This window comes from Glycine max, chromosome 1, assembly GCF_000004515.6.
Source record: "Glycine max cultivar Williams 82 chromosome 1, Glycine_max_v4.0, whole genome shotgun sequence".
Classification (NCBI taxonomy): Eukaryota; Viridiplantae; Streptophyta; class Magnoliopsida; order Fabales; family Fabaceae; genus Glycine; species Glycine max.
The window spans coordinates 3,581,687-3,604,654 of record NC_016088.4 but is presented as its reverse complement, the minus strand read 5'-3'; the positions used below and the strand labels follow the sequence as shown (position 1 = coordinate 3,604,654).

At 32.7% G+C, this 22,968-nt stretch overlaps 3 protein-coding genes, 1 long non-coding RNA gene and 1 pseudogene across 6 annotated transcripts; 3 read left to right on the top strand and 2 right to left on the bottom strand.

Annotated features, from left to right (window-relative positions):
• The first annotated feature begins 1,890 nt into the window (after positions 1-1,890).
• Positions 1,891-4,578, top strand: LOC100809774 (protein ALTERED XYLOGLUCAN 4). The gene is made up of 2 exons (XM_003517782.5): positions 1,891-2,319; positions 2,850-4,578. The coding sequence occupies exons 1-2, from the start codon at positions 2,028-2,030 to the stop codon at positions 3,992-3,994; spliced, it is 1,437 nt and encodes a 478-aa protein (XP_003517830.1). The 5' UTR covers positions 1,891-2,027; the 3' UTR covers positions 3,995-4,578.
• Positions 4,579-8,572: 3,994 nt separating this feature from the next.
• Positions 8,573-9,244, top strand: LOC112997802 (uncharacterized). The gene is made up of 2 exons (XM_026123860.1): positions 8,573-8,702; positions 9,033-9,244. The coding sequence occupies exons 1-2, from the start codon at positions 8,573-8,575 to the stop codon at positions 9,242-9,244; spliced, it is 342 nt and encodes a 113-aa protein (XP_025979645.1).
• A 4,372-nt stretch (positions 9,245-13,616) lies between these two features.
• On the top strand, positions 13,617-15,899 carry LOC100818320 (protein ALTERED XYLOGLUCAN 4). Its single transcript, XM_014771649.3, has 2 exons — positions 13,617-14,016; positions 14,690-15,899. Exons 1-2 carry the CDS (start codon positions 13,800-13,802, stop codon positions 15,787-15,789), a joined length of 1,317 nt encoding a protein of 438 aa, XP_014627135.1. The 5' UTR covers positions 13,617-13,799; the 3' UTR covers positions 15,790-15,899.
• An 800-nt stretch (positions 15,900-16,699) lies between these two features.
• Positions 16,700-18,952, bottom strand: LOC102670021 (uncharacterized). Of its 3 annotated transcripts, none has more exons than XR_412664.4 (3): positions 18,597-18,952; positions 18,204-18,309; positions 16,700-16,854 (listed from the first exon to the last, which is right to left on the bottom strand). It is a non-coding gene; the product is annotated as an uncharacterized lncRNA (long non-coding RNA). The 3 variants fall into 3 exon arrangements; XR_005886388.1 differs by having other exon boundaries at positions 16,700-18,309; positions 18,597-18,637; positions 18,754-18,952; XR_005886387.1 differs by having other exon boundaries at positions 16,700-18,309.
• A 1,623-nt stretch (positions 18,953-20,575) lies between these two features.
• LOC100817787 (protein ALTERED XYLOGLUCAN 4-like) lies at positions 20,576-22,918 on the bottom strand (annotated as a pseudogene).
• Positions 22,919-22,968: the final 50 nt, after the last annotated feature.

The following is a 22,968-nucleotide window of genomic DNA, read 5'->3' as shown; positions in this document are numbered from 1 at the left end:
ATGGATTCAGGATTTGTCTGTTATCAATACCAGTGAACTAAATTTTGTCTCACATCTATCCATCTACTTGTGCCTGATGCCTCACGATGACAAGCCTACCTTAATTACCTATCTTCCAAATGCCCTTTGCGAAGACTCACTAACTAAGATGCATTAAGATTACATCCTAGATGTTTAATAAAGCATGGGCATTGGGGCATTAGGTCATGCTAACCCAATGATTTCTTTCTTTTATTGTTCTATTAAGCGTTACCCTCTCCCGAGTGGCCTAACCCTTAAAACCGATTCACGCATTCATCCCTTATCCCTAATTAGACTTTACCCTCTCCCGAGTGGCCTAAAGACTAACAGAAAATAAAGTCTGAGATGCAGAATAAATAAAAAAGAAAAGCAGATAAAAGAACCTGAAAGGAAAATCCTCTAAAAGATAACCCGATAATTTCTTCCTTTTAGTGTTCTATTAAGCGTTACCCTCTCCCGAGTGGCATAACCCTTAAAACAGATTCAAGTATTCAAGTATTCATTCCTTACCCTTAATTAGGCTTTACCCTCTCCCGAGTGGACTAAACCTTAACTGAAAGTAAGTTCCGAGATATATGATGTAAAAAGAAAGAACGGTAAATAAATAAAAGAACTTGGAGGGAATTCCTCTTTTTATTGATAACTCTTGAAATGCTCCATATATCATTGACTTTTTAGGTCTGTCAGGCCCTAACTAGGGGGTTTAGCCACTCATGGTCATTGAAAGCTTTACAATGAGAGGAGGGGTGAAAGAAAGAGAGTAAATGAAACTCCTAGGAGTGGGGATTCTGTGGTGGTCTTTTTCCCTTGGACTGACTTTATAATTATATCTGTTGAAGTGGGCTTTAGGTCTTCATAGGCGCGCTTAGCGCGACACCCCGCGCTTAGCACGTGTACTTCCTGGCCCGCTTAGCCCGTGACGCGCGCTGAGCGCACGTACTGGGTTGTGCCTTCTTCTAATTTTCTTCTTTTCTTCAATTTTTCTGTCCTTTTTGCTTGTTACACCTCCAATTTTTATATTTGCAACTAAAAATTCAATTTAATTAATTTTCTAACTTTTAATTACGAATAACTACTAAATAATTAATTTCAGGCCAATATTTAACTAATTTTCTACTATCAAAATACAATTATTTAGCGGTTATCAAACAATCATTAATCACAAAAATAAGTTACAAAGCAACAAGCAACTAAAACATTGTCATACACCAATAAAATATGGAATAAAGCAAGAAACAAGCAAAGTCAATTCCAACATGTTCATTTCTGTCATTTCAAGTTTGAGAGAACAACCGCAAGATTTTGATGACCGTGGAACTGAGTTTATACCAGCAAGAGAATGGATGGGGATTTGTTTTGAGTTTCTGATGGAAAGCACACAAGAAGGGAATCCGAAGAGCAAATATGAGCACTTTTAGATATATCACCATAGCCATTGGGCCACAAGATGTCCTAGCAATGCAACTATATTAAATAATCTCAATGTGTATGAGAACCATGTACAACAATGAACAACAATTGAAAAGTACTAAGATTTGGTTAACACAGACGGATTTCAGTAGTTTTTGCAAAATTTTATATTTGAATAACATTTTTTCCTGCATATTTGAAGAACATATATGATGACAATTAATATAATGTTTTCTATATTATTTTCTAATCACAAACTATCATAATTAATCGATAATGTAAAAACTTTCACAAGTACAATACATAAGTATTAAACTAAAAATAGATCTTTACTTTTATATCTATATAACTACTAAATTAATAGGATAAGAAAAAAGCTTGATGTCTCGCAAGCCATTTCCAAAAAAACAAAAAAAAAAGGATAAGATAAAATTTTATTCACGCCTTACGTTGCTAACATTCATGCGTGTACCAGATTGCTAGATATATTGAGTTATCAGTTTAGCTGAGCACACAAAAGGAATACAAATATAGGCACGTGTTCTACGTAAAGAGACGTTAGGAGCAAGAAACGAAGGACTCAGAGAAGAAACAAGATGAGAAGAAAGAGATTGACTTTGAAGATAAGAAGTAAAAAGAGATTTAGCAACAAGAAGCTTAAGCTGCCTTATGTTTCATATGCTCTCCCACCCATTGTGCTGTTTTGCTTTTGCGTTTTCTTTTACTGTCACTTCTTTACTTCATCTCCGGCAAATGAGCCTCCTCATTCCATCTCCATCTCCAACCACTCTTCTCTTGCCATTTCTACGGAGCTTATTCCCCATTCCATCTCCATCACCAACCATTCTTCTCTTTCCGCTTCTCCGCCTCCGCCTCCACCTCCACCAGGTATATATATATGTGCTACATAATTTCATCTAGTTAAAACTATATATATTATGCTGATGTTTTTTTTTTTAAAAAGTACGGTTAGCAACCGTGATTTTGGCTGCAAATTCTAGTTTTTAAGGTTTCTACAATCACAAGGTGATTGCAATTAGGGTTGGATATGAGTAACATTTGTCTGCAATTTCTTGCAATATAAAAAATTGTGACGAAATATTGCAACCTCAATTGGAAATTTTTATTATTTATGAATAGTGAAAAACACGAGATATAGAAAGAATAAAAAGAGATAAGAGAAGATACCAAAATTGATAGATGTAACAAGTGATGTCCTAGAAAAAAAAAAGGAAAAGAGAGAGAAGTATGTACCAAGGAAAGGAAGGAAATTGCAAGATAGAAGAGAAAATAAACGAATGTTAGAGCACCCCTAAATATTTTTTATTATTTATACGCTTGCTTGTTGATTTTGCCTTAAATTGGTCTTCTACGTAACAAATATAAGTACTTATTATTTGTTCCCTTTTTATTGGCAGTTTATGAGAAACCTAATGATCAAAAAATAGTTTATGAGAAGCCATGTGACTACACCAATGGCAGATGGATCCGTACCAAAAGAAATCCTTTATACAATAGTACCACCTGTGTCAACTTGAAAGAAAGCCGGAATTGTATCGCCAATGGTAGGCCTGATTTGGGATTCCTTTACTGGAAATGGAAACCAAGTGAATGCTATCTTCCAAGGTTTGAACCTAACACTTTTCTCCAACTCATTAGCAACAAGCATGTAGCTTTTGTTGGGGACTCTCTCTCAAGGAACCACCTAGAGTCCCTCCTTTGCATGTTAAACACTGTTACAAAACCAAACGGATTCAGCCACCAAAGTTTTACTAGGTGGCTTTTTCCTTCTCACAACGCAACCTTGTCCTTCTATTGGTCCCCATTTCTTGTACAAGGTGTTGAAAGAAACAATCAGGGACCACGCTATAATAATTATAACAAAATTCATTTGGATCATGCTAATATGAGGTGGGAAAAGGATATGGATCAAATGGACATGATTGTGTTGTCCTTAGGGCATTGGTTTTTAATTCCTTCAGTTTTCTACTGGGATGATAAAGTTATAGGATGCGTGAACCGTCCTGTTTCTAATTGCACCACCGACATTGGTTTTTATGGTCCAATAAGAAGGGCCTTAAGGACTGCTCTTAATAGCATAATTAAGAAGAAGGTGAAAAAGGGAAATGGAATTGATGTAATTTTGAGAACATACTCGCCTTCTCATTTTGAAGGTGCTTGGGATAAGGGGGGTATTTGTTCAAAGACTGAGCCTTATAGAGCGGGGGAGAGGCAACTTGAAGGAGAAAATGCTATGATCAGAAGGATTCAGTTTGAAGAAGTGGAGAGGGCTAAGGCAAGAGCCAAAGAATTGGTAAAAGCTAAGCCAAAAGCTGAAAAATTTAAAGGGTTTAGGTTGGAGGTACTTGATGTAACAAAATTAGCATTGTTGAGACCAGATGGCCATCCTGGTGCTTATATGAATCCTTTCCCATTTGCTAAGGGGGTTTCAAAGCATGTGCAGAATGATTGTGTTCATTGGTGCTTGCCCGGGCCTATAGACACATGGAATGAGATTTTTCTTGAGATGATGAAAAACATGGCACAAGCAGCCGAGGAGTGAAGAGTAAAGCATTCTTCATAACATGTTGATTCATTGCATTAATTTTTCTGCCATATAGGTATGTGTTGCATTAGAAACTAGAAAGGGTATGTTATTTCTATTTGGTAGAAAACATCAATTTTAGGCTTGGTAAGAAGTAGAAGAAGAAAAGTAGGTAAGGGAAAAAAAGAAAAGAATAAAAATAGGGAGAAATAAGGATTATTTGATAGAAGAGAAATAGAATGAAAATAAAGGTGAAATATTTGAATTAAAGTAGTTTGGTATTTGAAAAAGAAAAAAAGAAGTTTACAATGTAAGTATGTGTTGTCCTTCCACATTCGTGCCTTATTTAATTTCATTTTGTTAAGCGTAGTTTGATTTTCTTATTTTAATTAAGTTGCATGCATATTCGACTATGTTGAGCATAATCTATCAAGCTTAAACAATTATGCTCCTCCATAATATATGTTGGACGGCAAAATGACACAACTCGGTGCAAGGACAATATGTGTCTTTATTCCAATATTGTAAATTTTCATGCCTTTCTCATGTTTGAGGGTGGAAGTACTGTGCTGCAAGATCCACTGAAAAATTCAAAAAATCCACTTATATTTCATGATCACAGCTGTCAAAGTACTGAAATTTATTGAAATTTGTGTTTTTCTTTTTTTTGTTTTTTCTCTCTTTTGTGTGATTTCATCGCTGCCAAACACACGGTTAGAAACGGTATAGTTTCACAATGGGAGTAGGAGAATTGATTTTGAATACTGCCAAATTTAATTTTATGTAAAAAAAAAATAGATGTTTAATTATTGTTAGGTAAAATTAATTTAGTCTAATTTTTTTTATTTTAATAGCTAGAAGTGTTAAAAATAGAAAAATTTCCTTCAAGATAAAAGTTATGAGACATAATTTGTGTGTATACATTAGTATATGCTTGTAATTTTTTTTATTTTGTCCAGACATCCTTGTGAAACTTGTTAACACACACCCACTTAGAAGGGAAATATTAACAAATTGTAAGTACAATTGATCTTAAAATATGAATAATCTAATGAATACATATAAATAAAATAAACAATTTTGTTACTCGTTTATTAATAGAACCAAAGCAGGTAACAATATACTCATATTTGCTATTACCCATTATTTGAAATTAATTAAAAAATTTCTCAAACTATATCAAGTAAATTACTTTAATATATTCTTGACATATATCGATATTTTAAAATATCTACAAATATTTATAATATTAGAAAACACCGACCAAAAATCCGGGACGAGTTCAAAATTATTCACTGTCATCGTATATATATGGTCTACATATGGAATTATGGATGACTTGAAAATGACTCAGCGACATACCATACATTTTTTGTAAGGAATGCCGAGTGTTGTTGTGCATTTTGTTTACATGTTAGTTGATTAGTTGTTACTTGCATTTTTAGGATTTTTTTATGAAAAAAAAACCAGCAATAATTTTAAATATTTTTATAATAATCTTTCGTACATAGATGTTTGGTACAGGAGAGAAGAAATAATGAAGTGAAAGTAGGATGGAAGAGAAAATAGATGTATATATGTTTATTATTTTCTTTATATAAATACTAAATTAATAGGATAACATAAAATTTTATTCCGGCCATATATACGTTGCTAACATTCCTGTGTACCAGATTGCTCTATTCAGTTAATTGAATTATGAATTTAGGTAGGCACGTGTTTTGGCAAAGGGACATTGGGAGCAAAAAACGAAAGATTCAGAGACTCACTTTCAAGATAATACTTGCAAAAAGAAAAACGTATTTCCAACAACTGAATCTACATGCGATTGTCCAAGGTTTGACCCCAACACTTTTCTCCAACTCATAAGCAACAAGCATATAGCTTTTGTTGGGGACTCTCTGGCAAGGAACCCACATAGAGTCCCTCCTTTGCATGTTAGCCACTATTGGAAAACTTCACGGATTCAGCCAATTCCAACAAGGTTATACTCGGTGGCTCTTTCGTTCTCACACTGGCAAATTTAATTTATAAAAAAAAAAAGAGTTTAGTTATTGTTAGGTATAAAATTAATTTTCTCTGAATATTTTGATTTGACTATAAGCATGGATGTATATGGATGTGGTTGATAGATGATTATCTTCTATACTTTAAGTAAACAATAATTTATTTTCATGCGGCTGAGGTACTTTTCACTAGAATGGGTAATTTATGAGCTGTTCAGAAGGCAAGAAATATTCACTAGGATGGTAGGAAGATATTGATGAAATGAAACATAAGGACATTTATTATTATTTTGTTTAACAGATTTTTCTTTAATTTGCTTTCACGTATTATTAATTTTTTATATTTATTTATTTCTCCTTATATTCCTCTGCTTTTCCCTCAGAGAGAGAAATATGTTCAACATTTTCCTTATAAATGCCACTGTTGAGTTTACTTGCCAATGACAGTGCCTGGACAATGAAATGTTGACTTCTCAGATCTGTGTCTGTTTATCGAGTATTAATTATTTTGTAGGTGGGTCCATATGTACAATGTCATTGTTCATAATTAGTTAGACATTTTTTGGCAAATGCTATGTAACACGTGTTCTGCACTTTCCAAAAGTCCAATGTTGTTGGAGTTCTCTTGTGAATAAATGTGCATGAAGAATAAAAATTGGCTTTGAACTAAAAGAGAAATGACTTGGGAAAGACAAATTCCGAGAATTGAGAAAAATATTATTAATGCATGTACTGATTAATGGTAGTTTTAGAAAAAATAATTAATGCTGTATTGGTTTTGTAAAATGATATATAATTTAGAATATTTTTTCCCTCTAAAATGTCATATAAACTGAAACAGAGGAAGTAATTAGTAAGACTTTTTTTAATAACGATATGAATGGTTCACCTTATTGAGAGAAATACACACCAATCAATAATTATCCAAATGATAGTGTTTGGCCTAACTGTTTTTCTTCACATAATCTCATTAAAAGGAGCTTAAAAATAAGCTCTCGAGTAGTTTTTTGTGACTTATCAATATCATGTAGTATGCAACACTTGATTGGAAATTACTGATTTTTTCATAGTTATTGACCTTTTGGGTTATTTTTACAAACTTTTTATCAAAATGGATTTATTTTAAAACAAACTAGAGTGTGACTCCGGCAATAGGAGGGTTTTCTAAAAATCAAAAAGAGAAAGTGAGAGAGTAAAATAAAAAAGTGAAAAAAGTATTGCTATTCAATATGCAGCCAACACATGCCATTGGCTGGACGATTTTATTATATATTGAGATTATTGATATGAATCTATTTTGATCAAAGTCTTAAGTCAAAATGATAATTTGAAAATTTGATAGTTCAATTAGTAAAAAAAATATGAAATAATCATTTAAAATAATTGTTTCACTCTAAGAATAATAGTATAAATTTTGGTAGTTGTTGAAACACTATCAAATCACTCAAGTGGGTGATTTGATTGTGTTCTTTATATGAGTCTGAGAGATGCCAACAGTGTATTAAGGATATAATAAATTGAATTTGTTACATGAACACTTAAAATGAAGTACCAACTTGAAATGGTTGGTTTGTCACATTAGAAGGAAGTAGTAATTCGAAATTGTTGGTTTGTCACGTCAACATGACTAGTGCACCAATTTGAAGTTGTTGGTTTGGTGATACAACAATTTGTAATTGCTGATTCGTGCATGAAACAAGTGGTCATTAAACAATTGTAGAAAATATGAATCGACAATATTTATATGCAGGTTCAAATACAATCACGTGAAAATAACATTGTTCTTAGCATTGAAACAACAATTTGCATTAACTAGGGTTGTAACTATAAATATAGGCTACTTTTGGTCTTATTCACACATTCAATATATACATCAAACGCTTGAGTTTTTTCTTACACATTCATTTTTTATATGTTAAGAGATATATGTTATGCATTTGTATAACTAGATGAATATGTAATATTTTTTTTTATGTTATATGATTATGTCTATTTTGTGAAGATTTATGAAATATTTTTTTTTAATGATTTTTAGTAAAAGTGTAGTTTTATTTTTGATATATTGTATGTGATTTTTTATACTTTATTTTTGTTAAATATTATTAATTATGTATTTGTAAGTTTAATTATATTCTATTTTCCAAAAATTATGTATAATTGTTCAAGTTAAGTTAATATTGTACATTTGAGGGTATGTTGATAAGAATTGTGGTTGCTCTAATTGTAGCATTTGTGTATATTAATGGGAGGGTGTACGATGGGGATGATGGCTTGATATTTGAAAGCACTAGGAGAGCAATTAAGATTAGAGGTAGTATCAATTTTTATGTATTAAAAAGGAAGATACATGATAAATTAAAGTTATGCTCAAATTAAGTTATATTGTCTACAACATCAAGATTCATAGTAAGTAAAAAAATATGTTACATTACATATATATGATGATGAAGATGTACAAATCATGATTTGTGCTTTTGATAAACAAAATGGCGTAATAGTCTTAGAAATGTATGTTGAAGAAGATATTGTGGATTGTTCTACTATCCCATAACAAGGTAGTGAAGTTAGTTCTCACATGTTGTGAACAATTATGTATTTGGATAAAGATGATGGAGATTATGTTATGTCAAACTCATTTGTTGGGGAAACATCTAATGAACAAGATGTAATCGATGATGATTTTTCTGACACAAATGATGAAGTAACATCTATTGAGGCAAGTGATCTTATGAGATCACTATCAATATATGAACCTAAAAAAAGAACCTTCATTATTAAATTTGATATAAATAAATAAATAAATAATAGATTGAGATAATATTAAATAAATTAAAAAATCATCCTAAGTAAAAATTAATTTATTATATATTGTACAATTTGAAATGTATAAACAGGTAAATAAATAATAATAAAATTCAATAAATAATGTAAATTTAAAATAAGTAAATATATTTAAAGAAAAAAGTGACCATCATACATCATACACAGTGACATACAAACAACGACCAACATAGTTATTTGGGGCAAAGATCCTTTTGCTAGTATTCTAGGCAAGTTGGATAATTGTGCTGTTGATTTAAGGGCTTGGGGGAAAAACCTCAAATTGAGTTTCAGAGCTGAGATTGACAGATGCAAAAAAGATGTAGAAGCTTTTAGGGCTAGCAAGGAAGAGGACATTAGGGATGAAGAGGGTATTAGAAGGTATGAGGAAGCTAGGGAGGCCATGGGATTGTGGCTGAACAAGGAAGATGCGTTTTGGTGACAAAGGGAAAAGGCCTATTGGTGTCAGGATAAAGACTCAAATTCGAAATTCTTTCATGCCATGGCATTAACCTATAGGAAGCAGAACAAAATTGATAAGTTGTTGGATGATAATGGGGGAAGTCATGGAATTTCAAGAGGGTTTGCATAAAGTGGCTAATTCTTATTTTGATAAGTTATACATTAGTAGCAACACGGAGTGACCTTGTGATTAAGTGTGTTGAAGCTAGAGTTTTTGATTCAGATAATCAAGAGCTTACTAAGCCCTTCTTGAAGGAGGAGCTCAAGCATGCCCTGCTCAATATGAATTCGGACAAGCCTTCAAGGCCCGATGGCTTCAATCCGGTGTTCTATAAGAGATTTTGGAACTTGTGTGGGGTGAGGAGCGGTTTCAAACTTATGTGCTTTGGCTTTAGGATAGTTGTCTTCCCCCAATCTCAATGATACTAATATAGTTTTGATTCCCAAAAAGGAAAATCTAGAATCCATGAAAGGTCTTCGTCCCATATCTATTTGCAATGTGGTTTATAAAGTCCTTATTAAGATTCTTGCCAATAGGTTAAAGCCTCTTTTGCCAAACTGCATTTTTGTTGAGCAATCTGCATTTGTGGAGAATAGGTCAATAACTGATAACACGATTGTTGCTTTTGAGGCGATTCATCATATGAAGTGCAAGGTGAAGGGCAAGCAAGAAGAGGTGGCACTTAAGGTTGATATGAGTAAGGCATATGATAGAATTAAGTGAGGTTTTGTGAGAGCTATACTACTGAAATTGGGTTTCTGTGAGTGTTGGGTGGGTTGAATGCTTATGTGTCTTCAATCAATAAAGTATAATATGCAAGTCAATGGTTAAGGTGTAGGCCCAGTTATTTCCCAAAGAGGTTTAAGACAGGATGGCCTACTATCACCCTATATGTTTATCCTCTATTATGAAGGCATTACAACTTGATTAAGAAGGAGGAGTTGAGGGGAGACTTGCATGGTATTAAAGTGTGCAGAGGGGTGTCATCCCTTTCACACTTATTGTTTGTTGACAATTGCTTCTTATTTTTCAGGAAAAATTCCAAGGAAAGCAGTTGCATGAAGATAATCCTTTCCTTGCTTAAGAAGGCTTCCAGCCAAGCCATTAACTTGGCCAAATCAAATGTTTATTTTAGTAGGAACCCATCCCCTCTCATCAAGGATGAAGTTTCTAGTATTATGGGGGTGTCCGAGAGTCTTGTCACATGAAGATACTTGGATTTTTCATCCATGATTGGGAGGAAGAAAAATAAAGGTTTTTAACTATCTTAAGGATAGAATCTGCAAGAAGATAAACCATTGGTTATGGAAGCATTTATCCATTTCTGGCAAGGAGGTTCTGATTAAATCTATATAGTAGTTTATTCCAGTCTATTGCATGAGCACCTTCCCCATGCTCGTCTCCTTAGTCGACTAGATCTAGCGTATAATGAACTCATTCTGGTGGGGTGGCAACAATGGAAAGGGCAAGGGATTAACTGGTTGAATTGGGATAAGATGGCAGTGAGAAAAGAGTTTGAAGGGATGGGTTTCCGACACCTATTTGGATTCAATCTAGCCATTCTAGCGAAGCAAGGGTGGAAGCTGATTTCTAACCCAAATACTACTATTGTGAGAGTTTTCAAAACCAAATATTACCCTCAAGGGGTCTTCTTGGAGGCTGCTTTAGGCCATAATTCAAGCTTTGATTGGCGAAGTATCCAAGCTTTTCACGTGTTGGTTAGCAGGGGTCTCAAGTGGAGAATTGGTGATGGTAAGAGGATCAACATTGGGAAAGATCTTTGGTTGCGGGCTCCATGAATTCTTTTGTTGCTAGCAAGCCAATTCCGGAAACAGAAGATTGGAGAGTTTCTAACCAAATTCATGTTGAGATAGGTTCATGGAATTTGCAAAGGGCTGTTCAAATTTTCTAGCATAGAGACTATAATGAGTTGTTGTGTATCCTGGTGTGTTAAGATTTAGGAGAAGATTCGATTATGTGGAAGCTATGTAAAGATGGTAATTTCTTTGTAAAGTCAGCATACTATTATGTTGGATAATCAACTCTCCCACAAATAAAATTACCTACACATATAAAGAATCGTGAAAGCACAATAAAGATTACACTGTAAGACAAATAATAACGAGCACAAAAATTTAATGTGGTTCGACACCTCTTGTCTACGCCCACGAAATCGTCTCAAAAGTATTTCACTTAATACAAAAATGATTACATAATTGTAACCTACCCTAAATAGTATATCACTCTTCAAGCTCGAGTACCTCACTCAATGAGTTACAATAAATGATAACACTCATACATAAACATTTTTCTCTTAACAAAGTAATTTTGTTTCACAATCTCTCTTCTCACGCATTCTCTCTTCATGTGTGTTGTTTTTTTTCCACTAATTCTCTTATCTATTTATAGTGAAGATTGTCACCAACTATAATAAATAAGTTCTTGTGTGTTGTTTTTATAACTAATATCAAATTTAGTCATTGAATATTATAATTTAATAATAAAATAATTTTACAAATTTAACGATAAAGTCAACATGTTGCACTTTTACACATTAAGATTAAATTTGAATTTTTTTATCTTTCAAAAATTAATTTGGCATTGTCTCACACTTCTCGAAACCAAAATAAGTATTTACATGATAATCTATATACGAAAACAATGACAAACCCATACTTTTATTTATTTATTTTAGATAACTCAGTTCCTAGCCTTTGTTCGGTATTACTACTGGTTCCAACAAAATTGCTCTTGACCCCTACCAATCAAGAGCAATTATCAAACTACCATTTCCCATCCCATCTTGCACTCACATTGCTAGGTATTTTTTTATGGTAAAATGAAATCATGATTCTGTTGTGAAATTTCACATGACAGAATCACAATTTCTTTATATTTGGTGCTGTTGATGCACAACAAAATTATGTTTCCGTTGTACAACAATTCATCACACAACTGAATCGTGATTTCGATTTGTAATAAAATTTGTTGCAGAACAAAATCGTGATTAAATAATACATTAACAACCTATTGCACAACAAAATTGTGTAATAAAACTGGCGTTGAAACTTTTAAATAATCAATATTAAAAAGTATTTTTATGTAGTATGAATGTAATTAGGTTTGTATAAATGGAAAGGCATGTAAACTATGATAGCTTATCAGGTAATTAGTATTGCATAATTTACAGACACTTTTGTAATATTATATATTTATAATATACATTTTTTTTCTCTCATTCATTATATTTATTTTATTTTATATTTCTCTTTCTCTAGCTCCTTGTTTATTTTTTAATATTGTTATATATATGTATATTGTACAAAAATAATTTCTTATTAATAAAATGAATTATTTTTGCTATAGAAGAAAGAAATGAGCTTTATCAACCAAAAGATTCATACCTGAAAAATATAAAGACCGAATATTGTTTTTATATTAGAGAAATTCTATGATATCCTTAAAAAATTTCAAGGGTTTTGGGTAATGTTACTCAGAAATTCTCTCTGTCTTTCCTTTAATAACAAACTCATTCATTATTACTTCAACAAATAATTATGGATATCATACCAACTCTCTTTACATTGAAGATAGCATAACAATTCTCTTTACATTATAAATTTATAATTTCTCCAACAACAAAAAAAGTTATCATACCAACTCTCTTTACATTAAAAAAATCTGTCAGAGTTAATTTTTCAATCTTTAAAGTAGGAAGTCTACAAAGTAGGTTAACAACTAAAGTATCCAATATCTTCTTTTTACAAATCATCCTAATAAGTCAAACATGTACAATCAACTTTAATGTAGACGAAACCCGCATTACTAGGAAGCAATCTGAAGTGGGTAGACGATTCTATCCTTGCATCACATTGCTTTGGGCTTTCCTTCTAGTACCACGGAAAATAATATATTTATTCAAAACTGAAAAGGCAAAGTACACGCTCATAGAGAATGAAATAGTTGTTAAAAACAAAAAAAACAGAAATTGAGATCACAGAAATTTTTGTACTACTGAGTTATGATTTAATGCACATTTCCTTGTCAATTTTTTTTACAGGTATTCTTATAATATTTAATGATTTTTTTTTGTCTAAACTCCAAAACACAAATTTTACATCACTAAGTAGGAGTTTAGCTTAAGTAAAATACGTTGTCATAAATTTTCTGATATTTGTAAAAAAAATATTAATATTTACGTTGAAATAATTTTGCCTTAGTTGATCTATGGGATCAGTGATTTAAGATTTAATCACTTTACATATATTTATATCACAATAATAAGGATTCAGGACAAAATTGGAAAAGCAAGATTCTATGACAATTAGTTAGTAAATTGGAGAGATCATAGAGGATCCTTCTGCCTGTTTCTATAACTGAATAACCAAAGAAACCTGCTTCTATGTCTCTCCTCTTTTTTGACTTTCACTCCACATGATCAATGCAGAAAACAAAAAATTCAGTGTTTCTCTTCATTGTTCTCATCTGATGAACACGAAAAAGGGAAACATAAGCAAGAAGGAAAGCTTTGAAGATGCCAATTACTGACCAATTCAAAGACAACAAATCCCTCGCCCTCACCAAGAGACTTATTCCATGGACCATTTGTGTTCTGCTTCCTATGGCTCTGATTCATTCATTCTTTTACCCTTTACCCTTTTCTCCATCTCCTAAAACTGATCTTCCACATTCCACCAATAATAACATCACGTACCGTTCTTCTCTTTCAGCTTCTCCTCCTTCTTCTGCAGGTATTACTATAAGCATGCACAATTTCTTCTTAATATTTAGATTAATGGTGTTTCTTGTCTCAATGAAATTGTCAACTTTTTTGTATTTGTTCTGTCTTGTAAAAGTAAAACTCTGACCTTTTCGTTTTTATTTCTTAGTATATATTCAAGTTTTCATTCCTCAGTCCAACTATGTATATGTATAACAGAGTTAGACTGATCGATGGACCAAAGTTGAGGACATGTTTATTTTGTATTTATTTCTATTTTTATTTTCTGTTTCTACTTTCACAAAACTGGCACCATGTTATGAATTTGTTTTCTGTTTTCAAAGATTTGTATAGAAAACTATGAAAACGATTTATTTTGTTTTTTTCTGTCTCCTGTACAAATTTTTTAAAACAAGAAACAAATTAAAACAGTGTGACAATTTTGTATATTAAAAGTGAAAAAACAGAAAATGAAACAAAAAAACAATCAATACAAGGACAAACAAGCCTTAAGTATTTAGAAAATGCAAGAATAAAAAGTGGTAGTTTTAAAAGTTAAAGATAAAACTCAACAATTGATAATAATTTTGGAACCAAAAACACCATTTAACTCTTAAAATTATATACTTGTGTCCTGAATTGTAATATCATTAGTAACTTGGGATGTGTTACAACTTACAAGACTTGATTGTACTTCATTGCAGAAAAGGGAAAAACTAAAGAGACCAAATGTGACTATTGCAATGGTGAATGGGTGAGTGACAGTGGAAGCCCTTTGTACAATGATACAACATGTGGAACAATCAAAGAGGGCAGAAATTGCATCACACATGGCAGGCCTGAATCTGGCTATCTTCACTGGAGATGGAAACCAACTCAATGCAATCTTCCAAGGTTTGAGCCACAAACTTTTCTCCAACACATTAAGAACAAGCATGTAGCTTTTGTGGGGGACTCTATGGCCAGGAACCAATTAGAGTCCCTTCTTTGCATGTTAGCCACTGCCTCAACTCCTAACCTTGTCTACAACCACAAAACTGGCAAGGACAACCAATTCAGCCGGTGGCACTTTCCTTCACACAATGCAAGCGTTTCCTTGTATTGGTCTCCTTTTCTTGTGCATGGTGTTGAAAAATCAAGCACAAACCCAAATAATAATCTGTACTTGGATCATGTTGATGAGAGGTGGGCAAACGATATGGATCAAATGGACTTGATTGTGTTATCATTTGGACATTGGCTTTTGCTTCCAGCAGTTTACCATGAGGGTGATTCAGTTTTAGGTTGCCACTACTGTCCTGGGCTTAATCACACTGAAATTGGGTTTTATATTGTGTTAAGAAAGGCCCTTAGAACCACCCTTAATAGCATAATTGAGAGAAGAGGAGATAAAGGCAATGGAATTGATGTAATTGTGACAACATTTTCACCACATCATTTTGAAGGTGAGTGGGATAAGGCTGGTGCATGTCCAAAGACTAAGCCCTATAGAAATGCGGAGAAGCAACTTGAAGGGATGGATGCTGAGATGAGAAAGATTGAGATTGAAGAAGTGGAATATGCCAAGGCAAAAGCCAAAAGAAGGTTAAGATTAGAAGCATTAGATGTGACCAAATTGGCATTATTGAGACCTGATGGCCACCCTGGTCCTTATATGAATCCTTTTCCATTTGTAAATGGGAATGCAGGGAGTGTGCAGAATGATTGTGTTCATTGGTGCTTGCCTGGACCTATAGACACATGGAATGAGATTCTTTTGGAAATGATGAAGAAGTGGGAAAAGCAATCAAGGAATGAAGACTGAGATATTTCTCATATCTTGTTACTTGATTACATTTTATTTTTTCCACCACAGGTGATGGATATTGCCTTAGAAAAGAGCAACTTCAATTGAGGAATGATTTGTTTTGTTTATTTAGCTGAGGTTCTTTTCTTTCAAAATGATAAATGTTTACAAACATTAGATTGCAACTATTTTATTTAAAAAAAAAAATCTAAACTTAATACTCTGATCTCTAATGGAGAAAGTTTGATGGATGCTCTCCATCTCTCCACTACCGATAAATTTTGCTTTCAGTGTTTAGAAGACTTGAGGTTATACAATAGCATGCAATATAATAAAACATGTAACTTAAATTATGGCCAAACTGCAAGAAGAGGTTAAAACTGTATCAAGACACAATCGAAGTTGGGACAGCATGCCGGAACATGCTTACATCTAAATGTTTGATTATCTAAATATCTGATTAACTAACCTGTCTAACACAGTAACATTCATTACTTGCCGACGACAGAAGTGCATTTTAACATTTCTATTTAAATTTGAAGATCCACTCAAATAAATCTTCAAAGAAAAACACATGTATACCAAATATTTGCCATTTGCATACTCATACACAGAGAAGGTGCATGTATTTTCTTGGAAGAAGGTTAGATCCTGAAAGAAAATTAAATATTATAATTCTATAATATTGATAAGAAGCTTACAAGTTACAAGTATCTCAAATGTCTTTACGACAAGATTCTAGAGCTAAGAATCTAAGTTTTTGTTTTTTTGGAAACACTGGTAGGATCACTATGGGAATTAAATTCATGGCCTATATTTTATATGATTGTGATCACGCATATGGCCATTTATTGCGTTTTACTGATCATATACTTTTCCACGTTCAGCACATTTGTAAACCATTAATTCAAAATCAATAGCCCATTTATGAATAGCTGAATGACCATTTAAAGCACTCTTATTTTCGAAAACTCTCTTACACACCTCACACACATGAATGCATTGAGTAAGGGATGATGACATCAGGAACCATGCAAGCTCAATGATCTGGGTTTCATCCTTCTCTGATGTCAAGGGTCTTTCCTGCATATATAAAAGGAACCAGTTAAATGCATGGAACCTACTTCCTCTATAATAACTTATGGCCTAATTCATTTTATTCATGTGACATGCGAACTTGTTATTAGATTTACCAAAATTGATTTATCAACCTTGTATCAGAAAATTAAAGATCATACACAGGTAATGGAGAACCATATATTAAATTTAGACCTTATCTGGCATGGCAATAGTGGTGAGATTGTAATCCAATGACATGGCTGGTCTTACTACGGGTTTTTAATTCCTTTTAACTCTACTGAGCTTTGCATCTGAAAAGGGTTTAAATTAATCCTGCTTTGATTTTCTTATTACAGCTATTTCAAGTTCTGGCCAAGTAACAGTGAGCTCAATAAGCTTGGTACACAAATGACTAATAATATAGTCACTGCAATACTCTAGAATTACAATATATGATATGCGATTAATGGCTTAACGAATAGGAGTGCTCAATTTTTTATGTATGTTAAAGTTTGAATAGAGTAGAGCAAAAGAATTACAGGAAATAACGAATTGACATTACAGGGATAAATGTGAAGTTCTAGAGTGAATCATGGTAAGAAAATGCTAAGAGTAGGAATCTATCCCACTTTGATAGAACTAGTTCATAAAGAGTGAAGAACTGAAGAAAATAGGGAAAAATGGGAGAATGAATATTTATTGAATGAAACATTACTACACTCCCAGGTTATTCAAGAGAACAAATTTATATATAGTCTTTTATACTGGAAGATAATGATCTCACATGCTGAACAGTCCATTCACAATTTCTATGTTCAATTATGCCCTTTTAGCTCAATGGAGATGAGAACCTTTTTTTTTTTTTATCAAAAAAGGTCGTTTTGAGTTAAGGTGTTTGGAGTCAAAGTATGAGGGTTGGGGAGGGCTTATTGGTGAAGAGGGTAACAAAGGGACTTCTATTTGGTGGAGGGAATTGAGTAATATTTGTGGGGCAAAAAATGACACAAAATGGTTTTAAAAAATACTAAAGTGGGAGGTGGGTAGTGATGAGAGTTTAAGTTTTTGGAAACACAAGTGGTTGGGGGAGGATACTTCATTGAATGCTTTACCTAGGTTATATATGCTGTCAGTGCTGCATAATTCACCTATTCAGCATTTCTGGCAGCATTCTTTCAACAGGTTTTGAGGTATGGATAGTACTGGTACACAGGGGATTATTATTCATGAAGTTCAGTTCTCAAAAGAATTCTAGTGTGATCAGGTGGTCACTAATTATGTGGGATTATTGGTTTGGTTTGCATCAAATGGTAAGATCACTACTAGTAGTAGTAAACTAATAATAGTTATTGAATATATTAAATGAGAAAAACAACCATTTTGATCAATTGCTTCGATCACTATCTCTCTGGAAAATCCCATTCCCACAAAGTGATGAATCAGCTTGGCATGTTTAGCACTCGAGCAACATGAGCTACTCTCCTAAACAGAGCACAGAACAGAACACTTCAACATTAATATAAAAGCAATACACAAAAATCAGACTTTCTCTAACTATGCATCTTCTTTTTATTTGATTGAAGATAAAACAGAAAGAAAAGTTGAATTTTTTAAGTGTTCTAACAAAAAGTATCAGCTACAAAAGTAAAATCCTATCCTACTTACTGGTTCCTAACCAAAACAGTAAAATAAATCCCAACATTAGGAAGCTATTTGAGAGAAAGAAAAAAGACGAGTCAATGAATGAGTGAATGAATGAAGTGGTTTACATGATGAAGATGAAGAGGTGGAATCCTTGGAAGCATTCTTCCTTTGGGATGGTGGCGAGGTAACAGAGAATGAAACGCATTAAATGGCCATAAATACAAATTAAACGCATTAAATGGCTATAAGCTTGTTCAAATAATCATGTAATCAAACAAGTACCCTGCACTCCTCTCTAGAGTGTGTGAAATTGTGAAAAGCGCCATATTTAATAAGCCCCTGCTACGTAAGGGTGGTCCTGCATTGCAAAGTGCAAACACCCCTGTTTCATTAATGTTGGACTTTGTTGTCACTGTCTGTTACTCTGTTTCATGCTGAGGAGAATGGTAGTTTAGGTTTGTACTTGCAGCTATTCTCGGGTGCTTTTGTTTCTTTCATATGCCCTCTCCACAAATACCCCTTTCTAAATTTATATTTCAATACAATTCTTATTGTCATTTCTTAAAATTTTATTTTCCAGATTTGTTTTGTATTATTTTAATTATGTAATTCTGATTTTTTTCGTCAACATTTAATACTTTTTGCACATTTACAGTAGCATATTCATTTTAACATTTTTTTCCCCTGAATACTAACATCTTCTTGTCAGGTCAATATTCAAATATTTTTCCTAACTACTCTCTCCCAAAATAAGTTTTGCATTTAAGTGGAAAAAATATATCAAAATAAGTATCATGTTAATTTTTTAATATAATATTAATTGTTTTTTTCACTAATACATCTGATAAGCGTGACTTTAGTTTTTCAATGTAATAACAATTTTAAGGTCGGGTTTATAAAATTATCACTTTCTTTAATCTATTTATTGATAATATTTAACAAACCAGCTAAAAAGTTAATTAATGGTTGAAAGCTGAAAACTATCTTATTACATCATAAGCATTTTGTAAAATTATTTAATAAAATAGTTAAAAAATATAAAATTACATAAAGAATAAAAGTAATACAAATTTGCCTTAAATAAAAAAGATTAAAAAAATCTAATAAATATTCAAGGACAAAAGTGAAATAAATATAAAAAATTAGAAGTTAAAACTAATGTTTTAAAAAAATACTACTTTGACATATAAAAAATGCTAGAAATTATTAAATAAAACTCCAACTAGACAAGTAAGTTTTAGAAGCTTTTTTTGATCATATAAAATAAGGGATGAAAAAATGGATTGAACCAATTGGGTCAATTCATTTTGGCCCATTTTTATGGGTGGGGTTGAGATTTTCAATCCACTTCAATCATATTCTTTTGACCCGTTAAACAATGGGTTGAGAGAAAAATAAGAAAGATAAACTGTCAATTAATTTTTTTTATTAAAAAATTAAAAGTTAAACATAGAAAATTATTTATGAGAATGATGCAAGGTTTATTTTCATTGGTGTAGGCAATTCCACTCGAGTTCATTTTTTGTATTATTTTTATCATAATGCTTCTGAGAGTTTAAGTTATGGTTATATTAAATCGGTCACTAAAAGATAAGGAAACGTTTGCAAGTTATACCTAGTCTTCCTTGCAAGTTGCAATATTCTGAGTACTATATCAATATCTAGATGCTACTGTACTTTTTTTGGTTTGTTCTTGTTGCTCCTAAAGAGTAATCCGTAATATACTATTATTGAATTTTAATCTTTATCGGAAAATATATACATAGAGAGAGAGAGAGTTAAATAATCAAATATTTGATATTTTAGCATGACTCACATAACTTGTAGCATGATTTTAGTTAGATGTCTTGTGGTTGATATCCTCTAAGCATCTAAACATTAAAACCCAATTGATGGATGGAGACAGTACTTTACAGGAATAGTATGCATCAAACATGCTTCATTTTGGATCAAGTTCTAAAAAGTTAACTTCCAATATATGATTACTCATAGTAAGTTCCAAAACATTCTCCATTTTTCTTTTTATTGGCAGCTTCTCTCTCGTAAATTCCATTCAAAAGGAAGACAGCATGAGTTGAACTAGAAATATTAACAATGTACTCTCTTTTGGATATATTTTTTTTTATTGATTGAAATTATGAGAGTTCTACTAAATATTTGAGGTCCGATTGCGTGACTTAGTAGATATTATATACAAACCTGAAAGATTTTCAACTACTAAGAAAGAATATGTAATTAGTACTCCACCAATAAAAATATCACTTGTGGTGGAAAAATATTAGTGTAATAAATTAACAAGAGGAATTCGTCATTTTGGCTTCTTGGCTGTTTCTCCCACTTTTTCATCATCTCTAGAAAGATCTTATTCCATGAGTTTATAGGCCATGGCAAGCACCAATGAACACAATCACTCTGCACACACTTTGGAACCCCATTAGCAAATGGAAAAGGATTCATATAAGCACCAGGATGACCATCTGGTCTCAACAATGCTAATTTTGTTACATCAAGTGCCTCCAACCTAAACCCTCCAAATTGTTTAACTTTTGCCTTGGCATTTTCCACTTCTTCCTTCTCAATCCTTCTGATCTCCGCATCCACTTCTCCAAGTTGCATCTCCTTCCTATAAGGCTTAGTCTTTGAATAACCACGACCCTTATCCCAATCACCTTCAAAATGGGAAGGTGGGAATGTTCTCACAATTACATCAAATTCCATTTCCTTTACCAACCTTCCTCTCAATAATGCTATTAAGAGCAATCCTCAAAGCCTTTCTTAGTGGACCATAAAAACCAACATCATTATACTTTAGACCATGACACTTTAGGCAACCTAAGACCTTACCACCCTCATAGAAAACTGAAGGAAACAAAAACCAATTCCCAACAGATAGCACAATCAAGTCCATTTGATCCACATCCCTAGCCCACTTCTCATTAACAAGATCCAAATGCATTACATCATGCTGTGGCCCTGTGCTTGTTCTTTGAACCCCTTGCACAAGAAAAGGGAACCAATAGAGGGACAAGCTTGCATTGTGAGAAGCAAAGTGCCACCTACGAGACCCTTTGTGGTGACACGTTTTGGTGCTGAAGCAGTGGCTAACAAGCAAAGAAGGGACTCTACTTGGTTCCTACCCATGGAATCCCCAACAAAAGCTACATGCTTTTTGCTTATGAGTTGGAGAAAAGTGTTTGGTTCAAACCTTGGAAGATGGCATTCACTTGGTTTCCATCCCCAGTGAAGGTATGTGGAGTCTTGCCTCCCATTGATGATGCAACTCTGGCTCTCTTCGATTGTGACACAGGTAGTGCCACTATACAAAGGGCCTCTCTTGTCACGGACCCATTTGCCATTAAAGTAGTCACATGGGATCTCGTAAGTTTTTTCCTTTTCTGCCAATAATTAGAAAACAAGAATGAACTCAATAAAGTCTCTTAAAAGACTTATAAACCAAACTATTGTACCAGACTACTTGTTGCTAATTTGAACTTATAAGACAAAATTCACTTGCAATAATATAGTTTTAACAAAACAAAATCATATATACTAAGGGAATATAACTCAGTTCAACAGTGTCTGAATTGTTGTAAACTCTCTGGTAGTACCTGAGTTTGACTCCTACAGATAAAAACAAACATATATATATATATATATATATATATATATATATATATATATATATATATATATATATACACCTGCAGAAGGAGGTGTGGAAACAGAAAGCTTAGTTGGTGGAGAAGGAGCAAGAGAAAGATGGTGAAAGGATAAGGAAAGCAGAACTAAAGGTATAGGGAGTAAAACATGGAGTGTACATGGATGAAGTTTCTGGGTGAGGGATTGATCTTTGGTTGATTTTGTACCTCTCATTGTGATAGCAATTCCTTCTTGCTTATCCTTTCCTGCTTTACTTTATGCTCCTACTGTACTTTGTTGTGGACCAAGAAGATATTCATCAACCACTACCAGGGTCTGAACTTCAGCCTAGTGAATGAATGCACATGAATTATTTTATGCTCCCTGAAATTGAAGTGTGGACCATAGAAGAACACAGTTCTATTTTCCTAATTCATTATGTCAGATATTAATTCTGCTCTATGCGTATTTATTGTTGACACAGAAATTTTACATATAATAAATATCAAACATGAATTGTTTACTAAATAAATTATTTTATCTCATGTTAATGTAATAACAAGAACTTATACTACGTGAATCCTACTAGGTCGACAGCACAATATTTTTAAGTCCTCCAGAGACATCTTACCTAGGTTCGAGCTATCAAAGTGATGCGTGTGAATAACGTCTGTACTTAATGAGAGCGTAGGGGAATTGAGTTTTATAATATATATTGGTTTTTTGGTTTTTTTTAATTCTTTAAAGTTTTATTTTTTTAAATTATTAATATGTTAAATTACTCATTTGTGCATTAATTTTTTTTACTATTACAAACTTTAAAATATATTACATTTTATAATAGTAAATATTTTTCAT

What these genes read in the sequence shown, in the direction of transcription:
- LOC100809774 (XM_003517782.5), top strand. Translation starts at nt 2,028, where the DNA reads ATGAGAAGAAAGAGATTGACTTTGAAGATAAGAAGTAAAAAGAGATTT. An exon ending in TCCGCCTCCACCTCCACCAG is followed by an intron (nt 2,320 to 2,849) that starts GTATATATATAT and finishes TTTTATTGGCAG; the next exon opens with TTTATGAGAAACCTAATGAT.
- LOC112997802 (XM_026123860.1), top strand. Translation starts at nt 8,573, where the DNA reads ATGTATTTGGATAAAGATGATGGAGATTATGTTATGTCAAACTCATTT. An exon ending in AGTAACATCTATTGAGGCAA is followed by an intron (nt 8,703 to 9,032) that starts GTGATCTTATGA and finishes CTAGTATTCTAG; the next exon opens with GCAAGTTGGATAATTGTGCT.
- LOC100818320 (XM_014771649.3), top strand. Translation starts at nt 13,800, where the DNA reads ATGCCAATTACTGACCAATTCAAAGACAACAAATCCCTCGCCCTCACC. An exon ending in TTCTCCTCCTTCTTCTGCAG is followed by an intron (nt 14,017 to 14,689) that starts GTATTACTATAA and finishes ACTTCATTGCAG; the next exon opens with AAAAGGGAAAAACTAAAGAG.